The sequence below is a fragment of the Sciurus vulgaris genome (genome assembly GCF_902686455.1).
Source record: "Sciurus vulgaris genome assembly, chromosome: 14".
NCBI classification, from domain to species: Eukaryota; Metazoa; Chordata; class Mammalia; order Rodentia; family Sciuridae; genus Sciurus; species Sciurus vulgaris.
The window spans coordinates 61128951-61148565 of NC_136475.1; the positions used below are offsets into that span (position 1 = coordinate 61128951).

Sequence of the window (19615 nt, forward strand, 5' to 3'; positions counted from 1 at the left end):
GGTCCCATAGGATTATTATAGAGCTGAAAAAGTTCCATTGCTTAGTGAACACATACCCGAAGAACAGAAAAAGGAACTGCAGGAGAGAAAAAAGAATGCCCAAGAAAATTCAAAGTGAAGGGTTTAGTAGAAGCTTTTACAGACCTCAGCAGGCTGTTATAAAGTTTGAAAACATGGACCCCAATGCTTTAATTTTTTTTTTTTTTAATTGGGGATCAAACCCAGGGCCTCATGTACGCTAGGGAAATGTTCTACCATTGAGCTCCTTCTCTCGCCCTGGAAAGTTTTGTGTTAACTGAGAGGACTGATTGTGGTTCATTACCTGCTTCTAAGCAAATCTATGATTAAAAAAAGGAGAGACAAACGAAGTAAACCATCATAGACATACATCTGGAAGGAATGATTCCTCCTCAAGAACATCTCAGGAGGTATTTCAGAAGAAGGCATTGTTATCAGAGAGGGTGACAACTCCATGCATGTTGCTTTTCTGAGGACCTTCCTGTGGGACGAGATGTGCCTGGGCTAATCTGAATACTGTGCCTTAGTTTTTTAATAAAAAAATTTAAAAAGTATAAAAAAAAATAGAGAAAGGCTTATAAAATTAGAATATGCAGAAAGAAATTATTTCTGCATAGCTGTGTTTGTATTTTAAACTAAGTGTCATCACAAAAGAGTCAAGAAGTTAAAAAAAAATAAGTTCATAAAGTAAAATAGTTAAAGTAAGCTAAGGTTAATTTATTATTGAAGAAAGAAAAACATCTTAAAATAAATTTAGTGTGACTTAAGTGTACAGTGTTTATGAAATCTATGGTAAATATACAGTAATGTCCTAGGCCTTCATATTCTCTCCCCAGTCAGTGACACCAAGAATAACTTTCAGTTCTGCAAGGTCCATTTATGGTAAGCCCCCTATACAGGTGTACTGTTTTATTTTAATCTTTTATCCTGAATTTTTACTGTATTATTCTGTGTTTACATACACAAATACTTACCATCTTGTTACAGTTGCCTACAGTGTTCAGTACAGTAACCAAGTTTATAACTAGGTTATAAACTAAGTTTATAGGCAATAGACTATCCCATATAGCCTAGCTGTGTGGTAGTCTATACCATCTTGATTTGCAGAAACACACTTAGGTGTTTGCACTGTGACAAAATTACCTAACAGTGCATTTCTTATAACTTATCCCCATTATTAGGTGATACATGACTGTACTTTTCTGTACCATTTGACTCTTTTACAAAGAGCATATTTTCCCTCATGAAAAATAAGTTAAACATCATATTGTATATAGTATATCCGAAATGTTTTACTCATTAAGGATGATTGAAACAAAAATGTGATTAATAGGGTATTACATTATAAATCTTTAAACAAATTGTATGTGGTTTACCTAAAAAACTTTGCATGTTAAGGGTGATTGAAATAAACATTAAACTTATTGGATATTTCAGTGACATTTTTAAACTTATTAAATTTTTTGTTAACCTTTTTAGTTGTTAAGGAAACCATTTAAACTAGCAACACAGTTTTGTATAACACTTTTGACTTTTAATTTTAACTTTCCTAAATGTATCTGATCCTCACAACAATCTATTTGATTGGTACAGCAGATTTTGTCACCACCATGTGACTAATAAGAAAACAAAGATGTAAAGGAGGTTACCTAAATTTCAGATATGCTTATCACCAGCTGCCTCTGTGTGAACTTAGTTTAGAGAGCTTGCTGCAAATACTACTTGAAATGTTAGATGTAGTATTCTTTGAAAAGTATATGTGCTATATACTTTGGTAAATGGTTCCTTCATACAACATAGTTCTTGTGTCAGGTTTACTGGAAGCCGGTTGCCCAATGCAGTTCCACAAAGGATCAACTTGCTGATTCACCAAATAATATTCAACAAGTAAAACTTAATTTGAATGTTAATTAGTAGGTTAATTACTCAATTATGTACATACAATGGAATTTTGTGCAGCTTTTAGAAAAAGCTGAGATTGAGCCGAAGTTGAGATTAACATGTTTTAGTAGGTTAAAAAGATAATTATTTATAGTATAATTTCATTAATGGCAAATAATTTGTCTATGTATATAGAGGAAAATGCCTGAGAAGATAGTAAATGGTTTATTCCTTGGTTTTGGTATGAGATTTTAATTTTCTATTTTATACTTTACTGTGTAATTATCACTTTCTGCGAATGCTTATTTCCTTTGTAAATAAATAAATTTCATCGAAAATAAAAAGAATAAATATCTAAAAGAAATATTAGATTGAAGAATTTACATTAAGATATGTTTTAATTTGAATTATAATCAAACTCTAAAATGGTTTCTTAGAAAAAATAAAATCTTGTGAAGCAGACATGTATGAGTTTCAATTATGTTATATTACTTCCTACCCATGTTGCCATGGGTATGTTACTTAATTTCATTCTCAGTTTCATTGTCCTTAAAGTGGTGAATTATACCTTCCTTATAAATTTAAGAGAATGAAGTGATACTCTGTGTAATTTTGTAGCTTAATGCCCCATGTAAATAGGCCTTTGATAGTATCACAAAGTGATTACCTAGTGGTGAGATTATGGTCCCATTCCTTTCCTAGAAGTGTTTTAGTAAATAGGTCACAATAAATTGGGGACAACTTCTGACTTATTTTCCTGAAAATATTCCTAATTATTAGTATCAGTCAGTCCTTAATAAAGAACTATTAGTTTTACTTTTAACTGTCTTTATACTCAGTAACTATCAGGGAATGTTTTTCTGTATAGTGATGTAATTATTTTTCCTTGGCTTAGCTGTATTTTATTTTTTCCCACTGCGCTTATTTATATATTAATTTTTGGTAGTGGGGATTGAACCTAGGTGTGCTTTACCACTGTGCTGCATCCCCAGCCCTTTTAAAAAATTTTAAATTTTGAGGTGGGATGTCTTGCTATATGGCTTATTGGGCCCTCCCTCAGTTACTGAGACTGGCCTCAAACTGTGATCCTCCTGCTTCAGCCTCTTGAGTTGCTGAGATTACAGGTGTATTCCACTGTCCCCAGCTGGTATTGTCCTTTTAATTATACTCTTTCCAAAAAAAGGATTGCATTTCCTAGTTAACTAATTGGTGATATTATTTAACCTACAATATAACATGCTATGTAAATATGATATAGTAATATAATTTTTAATTAAAAGGTTTTTTTTCATGTAGAGCTGAAACATTTTTCTGGGAACCCTTGAACTATTCTCAAGGACATTTTTTTCTTTTTTAGGGCACATTTGACATGGTTGCTTAATGAATCTTTTTGTTTTTTACTCTTTACCTCTACTTTTTCCACTTTCCTCCCTCATATACTCATCCAATCAGGTGCATATTAGATGTTGGAGATCCACCTGGAAACTTGAAAAACACACTGTGTGTCCTTGAAGACCATGCAGTTTAATGAGGGAACACTGAATAGAAGTATGGAGTACTTGTAAGAGTTTGTGTCACAGAACTCAAATGTATTTGACTTGGCATGTATGTAGGTCAGAGCCAGAAGAGGGAGGAAAGGCAGCAAGAAATGAGGATGGTGATCAGTGTGGACTAGGTGACACTTAGTTTTCTAGGTATACTAAAGATTTTGTTTTTTCATCTTTAGTGGGAATCTAATAAATGTTTTAAACAGAGGAGTGTCGTGATCAGATTACATTTTAAGATCACTGTGACTGCAGTATAGAAAATTATTTGAGAAGAACTAAGAGTAGATGTGGTGGAAAGAGATGATGGTAACTTGGACTAGGGTAGTAACAATAGGAAATAAGTAAATAGATTGTAGCAATGTTTAGGAGGTAGAGTCTACAAGAGGTAAGTGGGACAGAGTATTCCGTTAACTGTGGATGAATTGATTAGGGAGAGGTGACGTGAAGCATGGCATTTGTATGGCTGGAACAAGGAGATAGATGATGGCATCACTTATTATGCTATAAAGAGATAAAGTACCATATAATTAGGGCAAACGATAAGCTGAATGGAAATATTGTTATTATCTAAGTTAATTAGAATAACAAGGAAGAATTGAGTACTAACATCTTAGTATTAAAAAAAATCTAGGTCCAAATCCAACAACTGAACAGTTCATAATTGGTAATAGTATGTTGCTAGTTCAAGAGGATAAATATGAAGAGATTTTCTAATCTTGTCACGTGTTGTAATAGTTATGTTTGTGAAAACTCCAATAATCCAAATTTCTGCATTTGCTCTTTAAACAAAAACATATGTGAGGGAATGATCTCAACAGTTCCTGTTCATGACTTGGACTGTACAAGTGGCCAGGATCTGTAATTTTGAGCTTGCAGATTTTTGTCTTTGACCTGATGAGTAAATTCTGTTCTTTAAAATTGTACTAATTTTTGTTTAGTGGTTTTAAGGAGAACTGTCTCCTGATTCCAATTCTTTTTTAAATGTGGAAAACAAAAGCTGGATGGAGAAAGCCTTTTTCTATCTTAAGTATAAGAAATGAGGACAGTATATTTCTTTGCCAAAGTAGAGACTATTTCTTTGTGCAGTTGGTGAACAAAGCATGTCTCTGTCAAAAACATATAGTTTAGGGTATGGGTTTTTTCAGTTGTTTATAGTACTCTCCTGGCCCTTGCAGGCATTTGAGTTTGTGGTTCCTGCCTTTTTTTTTTTTTTTTTTTTTTTTTGCTTTATTTGCATATCTCATATGACATGTGTTTCATATTGTGGAATTTGGTTTAGGTGAGGTCCTTCAGTTTTATTCAGTGGTGGAAGAATCAGGTTTTGGGATAATATTCTGTAAGGCAAACCTATTGTGTTGCTTTAAAGATATAGTATAGTAATAAGGTCTATGAATTCATCATACTGTTTCAGGTCCCTTGTGCTAATTTCTGTGAATAGCTTCTAGGAAGCTAAGGAAGCAGCATAAAGGGAAGGGGCATAAATTATTGTTGTGTAGGGAAAAAAGAAGCTTCTGAAATGCTGGATATCAGTCGAGCTGTTATCTTTCAGGACGGAGTCTAGTGGTCTAAAGGGCAACTGAATGGATGTAACTGAGACATCTTCAAGAGTAAAATAGACCCACAGTACTCTGTTCCAGGGAGGAGAGCAGAGCAGTTGAAACCAAGGGAGGATTTTGAGGTTTGAAAAAGATCACTGGAGAGCTTCAAGAGGATATGCATAGGTAATAGTAGGATTTCTGACTTTTTCCTGTAACTAGTGGGAAAACCTTTGTTCGGGTTTTAAGGGGAAGAACCTTAGCAGACATCAGGTGTATTCATTTAAAAAAATCACTTCAGTAGTCTTCCTGCCTTAAGCACTATCTTCCTAGGCTATTATCCCATAACCCAGAACTGTGTTTCCTCTCCTAACTAGCCAGTCTCTATAGCAGGGTATATAAAACCATTTATAATCTTTCCACTGCCATATATTCTAGCCTCTTCTTCCTCTGACTTCATCCTGCCAGTTTATACCCTAACAGTACTAATCTACTTGCAGTTACTTGAATCTATCATGTTCTTTCTTGCCTCTGAGCTTTCTGGTATGCTATGGTTTCTTCTCAGAATGATCATATTTCTTTGTCTTACTTGGTAAGTGCAATTCATTTTTTAAAATACTTTTTTAGTTGTTGATGGACCTTTATTTTATTTATTTATTTATATGCAGTGCTGAGAATTGAACCCAGTGCCTCACATGCTAGACAGGCACTCTACCACTGAGCCACAACCCCAGCTTACCACAATTCATTTTTAAAACCTATCTCAGGTGTTTCTTCTGGGAAGTTTTTCTTGATATTGAATTCTCCAAATTAATAACAATAACAGCAGCAGCACCAAGTGCTTAAAAAAATTATAAGCTCCTTACATATTAATTCACAACACTGAATTAAATATGATTATTACTCCTATTTTATAGATGAGAAATAGCAGATATGGTTAAATAAATCTCCCAAGAAAGTAATAGAGTAGAATTTGAACATAGACAGTCTGACTCAAATCTTGCTTTTCACTAAGTATGTTAGACTGCTATCACCCTACTTTGAGCTCTCTGTACCTTATTTTGCATATTTCTAGTATTAACTTTTTTCATGGTTTGCATTTTAAAAAAATTTTTGTCCAGTGAAAGCAGAACTTGTGGCTAATTCTTGTCCTCAGGTTAAGGTGACAGTGGGGCATAGTGGAGATTTGGGTGGAAAGAAGGATATATATCCTGCCTAAAAGAGCTTTTATTCAAATTAAAAAAACAAAATTATTTGTAACTACAGTAATGTCCTTCTATGGAAGGGGTTTAGTTGTTTGCTATCAGGTAACCTTTGGAATGTCACAGTGTAATTGCTTGTACATTTACTCACTGAAGCTTAGTTCATTTCCTTGCCTGAGATGAGTAAGGGAGATGAGAGGACCTTTAATGGTGGACTAGAAAACATTAATATTTTGTTAATGTATTCTCAAGAGCCATTGAAGGACAAGAGCAGAATTGCTGTAGATGGATGAAAATGCAGACAGGGTAGGATTGAATTCATCCTTTTTAGCTTGTGTTTTTCTCTTCAATTCTTTCTTCAGTGTTCACTTACAGTTGGTTCTGTGGCCTTTACATTCCTCAGTATGGGTACACATGCCCTCCCCACTCTCCCAGAGCAAGGTGACCTGAGCAGTTAGGTTACACTTAAGAACTGCCAGAGGTGAGTTTCAGTTTATCCTTTGCTCAGTCTCCTTTAACTCTCATGAAGAGATAAAGAAAAGGGAATAGAAGAATCAGTGATTGTCTTAGCTTTTATTACCATGACAAAATGCTATAGACTCTCTTAAACAACAAAATTTATTTTCTCACAGTTCTAGAGGCTAGTAAGTTCAAAATAAGGAGTTGAGTCACTTCCTTTGGGGGTCAGGCAGGGTGGGTATTCTTCCTGTTTTATAGACAGCCACATTCTCTCTAGGTCATCACATAGAGAGGGAGAGAAAGCAAGCAAGCTCCCTGGTGTCATGACCTCATCTAAAGCTAATTATCTCTGAAAGTCCCTGTGTTTAGATGCTATCACAATAGAGATTAGGGCTTCAATATAGGAATTTGGGGAGGGGCACAATTCAGTTCATAGCAGTACTGTTAGTTCATAGTAAAAATTTTTTGATGACTTTCTTGGATCTTGATATTTTGGTTATTACTAATAATGCTTTGGAGACTCTTCCCAGAAGATTTTTTTCCCCTTTAAGTTTTATGTCTGACCATAGTTACTAGGTTTTTAAAAATAAAAACTCCAGATGTCATAGTAACAAGTTCCAGACACCACGCCTCTCCTTACAGATTATGTTACTTTTGCTTCAATAAAGGCTTTTCCCCCTTCCCTATTTCACACTCTCCTTCTTCCAGGTGCCCTTTCATGGTCTCATTATTGTCACATCAGATTTGGTATGGGCTTTTTTTTTTTTTGCAGGTGGAGACCACGTGGCTTTGCAAGACCAGAATTAATGAAGATCTTACATAATTCATTGGATGATTCCTTTAAACGCCTCATTTATCCTCTCCTCTGTAGAGAGTTCAGGTTCGTATTTTGTCTTGCTTAATTTTGTGTGCTCTTTATTATGTAATGTACTATTAAAGCATATATTAACTATTTGTTGATTGATTAACAAAGTCAAAGAACTTAGAATCACAAAGTCTTAAATTCAAGCCTTGATTTCAATCTGTACATAAGCATAAGTCTTAAAACTTTGTTGTTAATTATGATATACTTTTCAAGCTGGACCGCTTAATGTAAACCCTCTCAAATTCTGCAATAATAGTCTTGCATTTTGACAACAAAGCCAAATAAATGGTTTTATTGATTTGAGATTTGGCTTAGAAGAAACAAACGGAGAAGTTACTTGGAGTCAGGTTTTAGAGGTAAGAGAGCCAAAGAAAGCATAGGGAGGACATGATAAATTTATTACTGTGAAGAGGGAAAGCTGATATGTACATTATCTTCTCTAAGGGGGAGTTTTTTGGATGAAATATAATCAGCAATGATGAGCAAATATCAGGACATTATTAAAATAGCCATTTAAAAGGACTAATAGAAATTCTAAGAGCAATAACAATGAAAACTACAAAAGAAATGGGGTGTAGATTGTTTTAGATGAGAAGATGGAAAGAAAAGAAATGTAGGGAGGCAAAATCCCTCCACTTCCATTTTCTCCAGCCTCGGTCCTGGTAGTCAATCTTTAAAAAGTAGCCATTCTCTCATATAGTCTTTCCTGTGTGCAGTGGATTTATTTCATTCCTACTTTTTTCCCTGAGTTTCAGCAGGGGCTACTTGGGAATTGAGATTTCTAACTATCTCATCAGCCTCACTAGAATTTCTAGGAGACTGTATACTGTTTGTTTGTCTGTTCCTCGTTTGCTGGGCATGACCATTGAGTTCAGGGTGTTCAATGAGCAAGTACTCTTAAAAGTTCCGTAACTCTCTTGTTCAATTTCTTTTTTATCAGTGACATTCAGATTCTTGTTTCAGCTTTTTTAGCTGAGAATTTCCCTAAAAATAGTGTTTATTTTGGAATTGTTTCAAATTTATGTTAAGCAACATCTCTTGTTTTTGGTGGTAGGGCATAAAATTTAAAGATAGGGAATTCAGTTCTTAATGAAGAAAAAATTATCTTATTTTAAAATTTTATTCCTCTTTTATAGTTGTTATTAACTTATTTTTTTTCATGTTTCATGTTATGTCCAGTGACACTTTTGACATATTTGCATCTATTTGATATTTGGGTGGCTTTACTGCATGTGGAATAATTTTGTTCAGATTGAATATAAGCAGTTTGTTATGGGATTGTCTAACATATAATCTGACAGTGAGAAATCCAGAGTACTTTCCTTCTCTTTTTCCTAATTACCTAAATAAGTACAGTTTGCAGACATTGTCTGGAGGTGTGTCTTGATAGAAATACTTCCATGAACAGCAGTTGAGGAAGGCAGTCCCAGTAGGTTTTACTTTTTTTTTTTTTAATAAAGGAAAATACTTTCTTTTTCTTTTTCTTTTTTTTTTGTTCTTTTTTAGTTATACATGACAGTAGAATGTATTTTGACGTATCATATATAACATGTAGTATAACTTCCCATTCTTGTGGTTATACATGATGTGGAATTATACTGGTCGTGTACTCATATATGAACATAGGAAAGTTTATGTCCGATTCATTCTACTCTCTTTCCCTTTCCTATCCTCCTTCCCTTTCCCCCATTCCCTCCTGTCCAATTTGGTGAATCTCCACTCTCCCTGCCCCCACCTATTACGAGTCAGCATCTGCATATCAGAAAGAACATTGGACCTTTGGTTTTTTGGAATTGACTTATTTAACTTAGTATGATTATCTCTGGTTCCATCCATTTACCAGCAGATACCATAATTTCATTTATTCCATTGTGTATATGCACCACAGTATTTTATTTTTGTAATTAAAAAGAAGTTTGTCCTAACTGTGGGAAAATGGAAAGAATCAGTAAAGCACAAAGGGTATAAAACATGTTATTTTGCTAGAGATATCCATTGTCAACCAGAGTTTTCTTCATTTTTATGCACATTATGAGACCATATAGGCTATATTATTTTGTAGTCATTTTATCCAGTTGATTACATCCTATGCATAAACTGCTTCTGCATTTCTTATTTCCATGACTCTCATGATCATTTGCCCATTTTTCATATCTACTTCCTTTATCCTCCTACCTTTTCAATTACCAAGCACTGTTTTACCATCTTGTACTGTATCTTGAATTGTTTCCTTCTCTTTATGTCCATGGTTATTGTCTTAGTTCAGGACATCATCATTTCTTGTCTCACTACTATATTAGTGTCACAGATGATCACTGCCTTCTGTCTTTTCTAACACAGATTCTACATTGCCATTTAAAATTCCCATCTCTTTATTTTATGCTTGTCTACTTAAAATCCTCTAATATATCTTCTTTGTCTCCAACATAAAACCCAGGCTCGCCAGAGGAATACACATGGCCCTGTGTGATCTGGATTCTTCTTGCTTCTATAGCTTTTATATGTTCACTCTTTCTTTTTATTTTAGCTTATGAAAGTACTTGCTTTTTCTGAGTCATTTCCCTTCCTTTTATCTACTGTTTCCCTCTTTTAACTCTTGATTTACCTGAACTTACAAAGTTTAGCTGTCCTTCCTAGGGATTCCTGTTAGCTTAGCACTTAACAATTATTTTAAATTTGCCTGTTTACTTTTTGTTTCTTCCACTGCACAGTGGAAATCAGGGCAGAGAATCTTGTCTTTTTAGCTTCATCTCTCTTATACCAGTTGCAGTATCTTATATAAGACTGTTAACAAATACTCAAGCAATAAATAAAGAGTAGATTTAGAAATACTCAGAAACATAATTTTTCCTTTGTTTGACTGAATTTAGAGACAATGATAATGAAATGTTTAGAGAAGATGAGAGAAATCTTTAGAAAGTAAATTAAATTTAATCAGTAAAATAAATTAGTTAACTGTGTGCATCTTCATAAATGTTGATATTTCGCTTCAACATTGATATGAAATGTGCTTTGAATGACTTACATGTTCAGATTTCTTGTGTGGTCAATAGCATGTATACTTCACACAGTCTAAGAGAGGTCATACTCTGTAAATTCTTAAGAGTTTCAGGAAATAGTATGTTGAGAGCCTCTATTAAGTAGGTCAATGGCATAAAACTTGGTTTTCAAATGATTTTAAACCATAATGGACATATATTTTTATCCTAGAACATCTTAATAAAGCACACTTAAAAAATAACTTCTCTGGATAAAACTGAGAAGTTATTCATATTAGGCACAGTTCTGGATTGGTTCTTATTCTCTGGTTATGTCATGACTGGGAATGACAAAGGGGTAGAGTGGAGAATAGAATAGAGATGATGACTGGGATATTTAAAGGTGAAGATATAAAATATAATAGGTTATCTATGATTCAGTAATTTGTCATTCTTATTTTGTGTGTATATTTTTAATAATTTGAGAAGATTTAATTTGACATCCCACATGACATGCGTCTTTATACTTTTTTTTCTCACATACATACATATGTACACTTTATCTTAACTAAAAGGCCAAGAAGTAATACACACACACACACACACACACACACACATCTAATATATGACTTTTTTATATAGCAAAGAGCAGACAGAGAAGGAAGGTAGGTGTGACAAATTCATAGGATTGCTTCAAAATTTTTGTGGTATCATGTATTACTGTGACTAGCAAAAATAATATAATTTTTGTATGTGATGTTTTTCTTTTTAACTTATTTTGTTATAAGGACTGTTCCTGTGAGGAATAATGGTACAAAATAAATTCTGTCCTTTTCCCTTTCCATTTATTTATTTGCTTATTCATTTATTTATTTACTTTTCATTTCTGAAGAGCCAAACTGACATCAGATGCAGAGAAGGAATCAGTAATGATGTTTGGACGGAACCTTCGTCAGCTTCTTTTAACAAGCCCTGTTCCAGGTCGTACCTTAATGGGAGTGGATCCTGGTTACAAACATGGTTGCAAATTAGCTATAATTTCTCCTACCAGTAAGTTCTCTTTTAGCTTTTCATATAAAAGTTGTTTGGTCTGTTGTTAAGTTTTACTTTATAGATTTCATGAGGATGTGGAAATAATGTAAAATTTTGAGGCTTAGAAAATGGTTTTCTTACAGGGATATGAGAACCAGAGAATCAAACTTCATACTTCTTTTATTTGTTGATCAGTGTTCTTAACATATGACCATCATTTACCTCCTTCCCTGTTTCTTAGTGGAGAACTGAAGATTAACTAGGCTCAGACTTGAGATCTCTAGTTACAGCCTCTTTTTATTTCTATATTCTCTTTTCATCTTATATTCTGTAGCCTTTTCATTTCTCGTATAATTTATGAAATCATTTCTAATATTTGTCCTACAAAAAAAAATTTACAGTGACTGCTTTAGGAAACACAGCTGTTCATTTTATTATTTGCCAGTTCCAAGTGCCTATTTGAAAATATTTTATAATTTATAATATAGTCATAGTTATATTTATAATTTAAATATAATTATTACTAATATAATTATTTCTAATGTAATTTACTCTATATATAATTTATAATTAGAAAAAGATAATCTATTTTTCTCGATTGTTAATTGTTAAAAGTTCTTTTTTAAAAATTTTGTTGCTTCTTTGTGTTGTGTTCTATTTCATTAATTTATGTTTTTAACTTTATTATTTTCTGTCTTCTGCTTTCTTTGGAATTATTCTGTTGTTTTCCTCACCTCCTACATTGTTTACCTAGATCACTTATTTTTGTTAGGTTATTACCATCAAATATGTATGGAGTTTTAATTAAAATAATATTTGTAGTCAGAAATAAAATATTTTCTGTATAATACAGTACAGAAAAGTGCAGTTCTTAACTATATAGCCCAGAGATTTATACTAAGAAACAATTCTTATATCTACAACTAAAAAGAAGGAAATGAATAGTATTGTAACAGTGTTTAGTGTATAGTGAATATTCAGTAAATGTTAGTTTTTACTATTTTGTTAACATTAGGTGTACTGAAAACCATTTCTCTTTTAAACATGGCATATAAACCAGTTAATGGTTTTGTGTAGCAAAATAAGTGTTATAATCCATATCACTTTGAAAGTAACAGTATTTCAGAGGTCTTAGGGAGAATCTGATCTAGTGAATATGAATGATTTAGATTGCATTTGAAAAGATAAGCCAGTTGCCTTTTCTGTTACAACCTGCTTAATCAAAACACTGGTGTTATATTTTGTAAGTTCACAACAAAATGGCTTTTTCTTTTTTTCTTTCTTTCTTTTTTTCATTTTTTTTAAGGTCAGATACTTCATACTGATGTGGTTTACTTGCATTGTGGACAAGGCTTCCGAGAGGCTGAGAAAATAAAGAGGCTTTTGCTGAATTTCAAGTATGAGAATAAGTAATCTTTTCAGTACTTCACTGGCCCAGGCAATCAGAGATTCCTTTGAAACCTGAAGTAGGAGGGAGGGGTCAAGGAAGGTGCCTTGGTGAGAGAGAAGGAGGCCTGTATAACAAACTGAGACAAACTGCTGGTGAACTGCCTATGAGGACTCCAGACAAGTGCCACTTCCTCTCTCTTTCACAAATAGTGGGCAAAAATGAGCACTTATTTCTTCTGTTTGGCCTTCTTTCCTTTCCTCCTTCCTTTACTCCCTCCTTTCCTTCTCTGAGGAATGGCTGTAGTATTAGTTAAGAAGTTTCAGAAATAGACAATGTAATTCAGTCATAATGTCTTTATTGTGTCTTAGAATGCCCCAGAATTTACCTACTGCCTTTTAATTTTGATTCCTTGTCAATGGGAAGAAAGCTGACTGATTCTTCTTGAGATTGAATAACAGTAAACTATTTCTTCACTGCCTCCTATACCAAAGGCAGGGACAGCATCTTTTAATCTGTGTAAGTCTGTTTCCCTTTGAAACAATGGAAAGATTACTTGAATATATGAGAGAATAAGAGCAGTGTAGGATAGTATTTGTGCATTCTGTACATTTTCTTTGGTTGATTTCAGAGCATGTCTTGAACTCATCCAGTTTCTCATTCTGTTTCTGCCTTGAAGCTGCAGCACAGTGGTGATTGGAAATGGAACCGCCTGCCGGGAAACCGAAGCTTACTTTGCTGACCTGATAATGAAAAATTACTTCACACCACTGGATGTTGTTTACTGGTAAGGATGTTAGGAATATTTGTTTTCTTGGAGAGCCATGGGAGCTTCTAAAGCTCCTTTTGTGATAAATTCTCCTTTCTCTTTTTTAAGATATGTGTCTTATTTGTCCTCTCCTCCCAGCCTACCTCTTTCTTTTCATAAGTTTTGTAGAATTACATGAAGTGTCTGCCCCTTGGAGAAATTTAGGACAGGAATGATTAGAGCGGAATGGGTCCTGAATCCTCTCACAGAATGAGCGTATTAGGCCTCACCTACTGTGATTTTCCAGGCTATGCATGGTGTGTGCTTGGGGCGGGCACTAGTGCTAGGTTAGCAGTTATAGATTGTGCATAACTGCCTTCTCCCAAAGATGAATCATTGCCCTTTATTGAGAGCCAAGGTAAAGATTATGAGTTTAAAAGTATTTTTGATGTTCCTTTCTCATTTGTCTTCCTGGTTATAAGTTTTCCTTTTATACAGGCATACACATAACTTCTGGATAGTTGTGGATCAGTTTGACTCAGATTCTTTTAAGACTTTCTAGTAGTTCTGTTTCCATTCTCTATTGTTTTCCCTTTGGACCTCAAATACCCAGGATTATCCATTTCAGACTATAGTGAAATAGTAAGTCCTATAGAGTTTATTTCTAAGAGAGAGGGTAGAAGTAGTGGTGGGTATTTAGGGGACAGTACTCAAGAGCCATTCTCCACTGCTTAACTACAAATGTCAGCTGATAAATAGGGGACTGATAGGATGAATAAAGCAAAATAAATAAATAAATAAATTAAACCTACAGAAGGAAGAATTCTAGAATTCATTTAGGTAGGCTAGAAAGTATAGGCCAGATATTTAGTGCAATATTCTAAGTGCTTAGAGTGTATTCAAAGTAAGTTAGGAAAACAAACTCAGGGTGACCAGAGGCGATTAGGAGAACTTTAGGAACAAACTGTAGATTCCATGTTTCAGGAAAGGTCTGGATTGAAAAGTTTACCTCAGCTTTTTTCCTTCTCTCTCTTGAGTTATTCAAGTTGGCCTGGGTAATACTGTGGATCTTCCTATTTTGGAAACTGAAAACATGTATTTACTCACTTTGAGAACCTAAAATAAGCACCTGACATAACTGATTCTGTTTTTTTTTTTTTTTTTTTTTTTCTTTTCTTTTTTTTTTTTCTGGTAACTTTGATTTCTTTTTTACTTGTTCATGTTCATTCGATATAAATATCTTGGGTACATTTGTAATATTATAAATACAACTTTCAAATCATAAAAAATTAAGTAATGTAAACATTCTGAATTTCATCTGAGTATTTTGGGAATGGGGTACTGGGCCTTGCACATGTCAGGCAAATGCTGTACCATTGAGCTACATCCCTAGCCCTCATCTGATATTTAGATAGTATAGTATTAGAAAGGATGAACCATGGAAAGACTAATCTGGATTCACTTTTTCTTTTCATCATGTACTAATTATGGAAGGTTAGAAGAGTTTCTCCGTTTAGCTACACATTTTCATTTTTAAAATGGGAAAAAGAGCTGGGTACATGGAATATGCCTATAATCCCAATGACTTGGGAGACTGAGGCAAGAGTATTATAAGTTTAGGCCAGCCTGGGCAACTTAGTGAGCCTGTCTCAAAATGAAAAATAAAATAACCGGGGAATATAACTCTGATAGAGCACTTGCCTAGTCTGCAGGAGACCTTGGATTCAATCCCCAGTAGTACAGAAAGCAAACAAAAAGAGAGTTTACAGTGACTGCTTGAAGAAATTCAACTGTTCAACTTCATTTTATTTTTTTCCAGTTCCAACTACCTATTTGAAGAAACTGTGTTTTCTCATCTAACACTTTGAGGTTATGTTGAAATTGAAATCACTATGCTTTCTCAGGCATTTTTTTTTTTTTTTTTGGTACCTTCTCAACAAATAAGCTGATGTATATTTTCATATTCCTTTCACTCATCCTGAAAAACCTTTCCCAGTGGTATCTACTAGCACATTCCCTCTGACCTATTCCTTCCAACACTTAGACCTTGACTTGCTGCAGTAGGTTATCAGTCTATCCTATCTTAATAACATTTCTATCATGACCCATCCATCCACCTTTTCGCTCATCTATTTCTCTCCCTACTCTTAAAATACCCATATATTATTGGGGAAGTCATCCAAAGCTTCAAATCAAGTTGCAGAATGTAATTGAGGCTCAGTTAGTTACTCAGGTTTAAAAGTTGGAAGTGTTCTTGAAAAATTGCGCTATTTTATATATCATTTAAAGTGTATGATAGAATGATTTGCTGTTTTCAGTCTCCTGGCAGATAGCAGGTACTCAGTTTACTATATCTTAATATTTGTTTCTATTAATGTTAAATTACTACCCTTGATTATTTTTAAACCTTTTATTGCTATTTTTTCTTAAGTAAAAAAATAGGGATTTTTTTTGGTGTGTGTGTGTAACAATGGTGAAATTTATTGAAATGTAGAAATGGTTTAACTGTTTAGGAGACATTTGTGTTTATAGGTAATGTGTCCATTGTGTCCTTCACTGAAGCCTTCTCAGATCAAAAGACCATACTTTATTTATATCTCCTTTACATTAAGAATATTACTTATGTGTCTATCTTGACAAATGGTAATTTTATAAGTATTTATTAATATTATACATTTAATCTTTTAGTCAAATGTATCTTCTTCTTAAGACTATTGACTGGAATTATTATAAGTATCACTTACCTGAAATGCTTGGGATAAGAAGTGTTTTAGATTTTGTTAATTGTTTTGGATTTTAGGATATTTGTAAATACATAATGAGATATCCTGGGGAATGGGACCCAAGTCTGAACACAAAATTTATGTTGCATGTACACCTTATATACATGGTTTGAAGGTAATTTCATACACTGTTCATAGTGTACCTGTGTTTTGACTAATCTGTCACATAAATTCAGGTGTGGAATTTTCCACTCTGGTGTCATGTCAGTACTCAAAAAGTTTCAGATTTTGGAGCATTTTGGAGTTTTTGGATTAGGGATGTTCAACCTGTATAAGTACCAAGTATAGAAATTTCTCTTCTGCATAATGCTTTAATAACTCTGACTTTATGCTCTATTTTTTCTTTTTTTAAAAATATATTGTTTTAGTTGTAGGTGAACACAATACCTTTATATTATTTTTTATGCTGTGCTGAGGATCAAACCCAGGGCCTCATGCGTGCTAGGCGAGTGCTCTACCACTGAACCACAACCCTAGCACCTATTTTTTCTTGATATGAAAATTTCTAATTGACAACTTAGAGTTTCCCAAAGATAAATGATGACTTGGAAATAAGATAATGATATGGTTAGAGTTGTTTATTTAATGTACTATGAAAGATCTAAAAATAATATTTATTATTTGTTATCTAGTATTTCAGACTTTGGTAAGATTAAGCTAAATGTTGCTCAGAATCACAGCATTTTGTGTATTTTGAACTATCACAGATATACATGAGGCCACTTAAATCAGAAAATGGAAGAGAACATTTTGTTTTGTTACTTCAGACCTTGTGTTTAAGTTTAATGTTTCTACTCTGAACTCTGCAACATACAGATGAATTTGAGTAGGCAAATATAGAAAACAAAAATGAATTATTTTTGCTTTCTAATATCTTTCATTAGAACAGTGAAAAAATTAGAAAATAGATTGAACTGAGAAAGTATAGTGTGTGATGAAAGAATGAAAAAAAAAGAAGGGATGCTATTGTGGAGACTGAGAATAGGTTTTCAAGCTTAGCCATATACATGCGACCTAGTGAGTGAAGGCCATGGCCTTGATCAGATCATATTAGGAAAAAAGGCCTAGTGCTAGACACTTGTGAAACTCACATTGAAGCCCATTCCAGTAAGGTACCAACCTTTAGTAAAAGAATTTGGTCTTTCTTTAATTTAAGGAATCATAGTTTTGTTGCTTGAGATGTACCTGCCAGAGTTTCTAGCTCAATTACAGGGAATTCGCTTGAGCCTTAAAGGGTAACTCACTTGTAAAAAAAAGGCTTGATAGCAAAGCCAGTGTAGTTTTTTTTGCCTTAAAATTTAAAAGGCCAACTTTTTTTTTCCTTTAAAGGTATTAAGAATGTTATGCAGGTTAATTAGAAAATATAGATATATGGTAAAATTTTCTGTTTCCTAAATTGCTATTTATGTCTTTGGCTATATTTCTGGATTTTTGTTTTATTTTAATATTGTTATCATCTTTCCATGCCAACAAACATACTCTACCTCATCATTTAAAAATTACTACAGATACATTCTTGTATAGTTGTATCCTGTTTAGTCATGCCTTATTCAAAAGCTTGGATTTTGTAGTCATTACCATTATAAGCTAAGCTAAAGTAAATTTTCTTGTGCTTAGATATTTGCATGTACCATATTTTCTTTAGAATACATTCTAGGAATTAGAGTATGAGTTTAAAGGGGCATCTTACCTCTTCTACCTGAAAAATACTGAAATAACAAACTTAGAACACTTAGGTTGTTTCTATGCTGCATTTTTCCTGTTTTTCAATGTGTTAACCACTTCAGGATTCTGCTGTTTAGAAACATTTATATTGCTAGTATATATAAAGGTCCGCATAGAGAGGGAAGAAAATAAAGCATTTTTTAATTGTCAAATACATTAAAATATGCCAAAGACTATATAAGTTGTATACAATTTAAAAAGAATAAAGTGAATATTTTTGTTTCCAGCTTTGAAGCCTCTTCTGTGCTTTTTCTTTGGATTGTCTTTTTCTACTTACCCTCTTTCTACACCCCATGTAATTTCTTGTTTTAGTCAACTTTTCATTGCTGTGACCAATAGAGCTGCTGAGAACAATGTAGAGGAGGAAAAGTTTATTTGGCTTACAATCGCAAAGGTCTCAATCCATAGACAGATAACTCTATTGCTCTGGGCTGGAGGTGAGGCAGAACATCTTGGTGAAAGAGTGTGGTGGAGAAAAGCAACTGAAGACATGGCACTAGGAAGCAGAGAGCTTCACTTACAAAATATATACCCCAAAACACACCCCAGTGACTTACCTTCTCCAGCCACACCATGCCTGCCTACAGTTCCACCCAGTTAATCCATTCAACTGGATCAATGCACTGATTAGATTAAAGCTCTCATAACCAAATCATTTCACCCCTAAATTTTCTTGCATTGGCTAACACATGAACTTTTGGGGGCACCTCATATCTAAACTACTAACACTGCTATTTTGAATTTTGTGTGAATTATTGCTTATTTAAGAAAATTAATTCTAAAGCTGCATATATGTAGGAAAGTTAAATTCTAAAACTGCATATTTCTTTGGAAATACTTTGCCATGTTGTCTTCCAGAATGATTTCCAGTTCATACTCTTAGCAATATGTCTGATCCCATTGTCTTGTGGCATTGGTTATTAGACAGTGCCTGTTTGTTCTGCTGTTTTTGTTTTGATTTGCACAAACCGAGTTGAAGTCCCAGTAGCACCATTTATTAACTAATTCTTTGACCTAATGTTGGATACTTAAGCTCGCTGTAATACAGTTTCTGTATCTATAAAATGGGACAATAATAGCACCTGTCTAAAAGAATTGTTCTGAAGGTAAAGTGAGTTAATATATGTAATGCGCTTAGAATAGCACATGGTACATACTTGCTGTTATTATTAATGAGGTCATTTGATATTTGTATTTTAATTTTTCATTGACTGGGGTGGTCAGGGATAGCTTATTTATATCCTTTGTTCATTTCTTCTTCTGTTCCAGGTTTTCATTTCATTCAATGATTTGGGAATGTCTTTATATATTAATTATTAATATGTCATGATTTTTGTAAATTATGGAAATAATTCCCCCCATTTTTGTTTATAATTTAATCCTTTTATATACAGAATTAAAAATTTTATTTTCTCAGATTTATTGTTTTACTGTTTTTGAGTTTTGTATTATGCT

At 33.5% G+C, this 19615-nt stretch overlaps 1 protein-coding gene across 1 annotated transcript in view; it reads left to right on the forward strand.

The window, feature by feature from the left end:
- SRBD1 (S1 RNA binding domain 1) overlaps positions 1 to 19615 on the forward strand; it is a 312646-nt gene that overhangs the window by 110377 nt on the left and 182654 nt on the right. Inside the window, 4 exon segments of the mRNA XM_079111646.1 lie at positions 7415 to 7522; positions 11378 to 11535; positions 12824 to 12914; positions 13584 to 13691. Of these exon segments, the coding sequence (XP_078967772.1) occupies positions 7415 to 7522; positions 11378 to 11535; positions 12824 to 12914; positions 13584 to 13691 (465 nt within the window).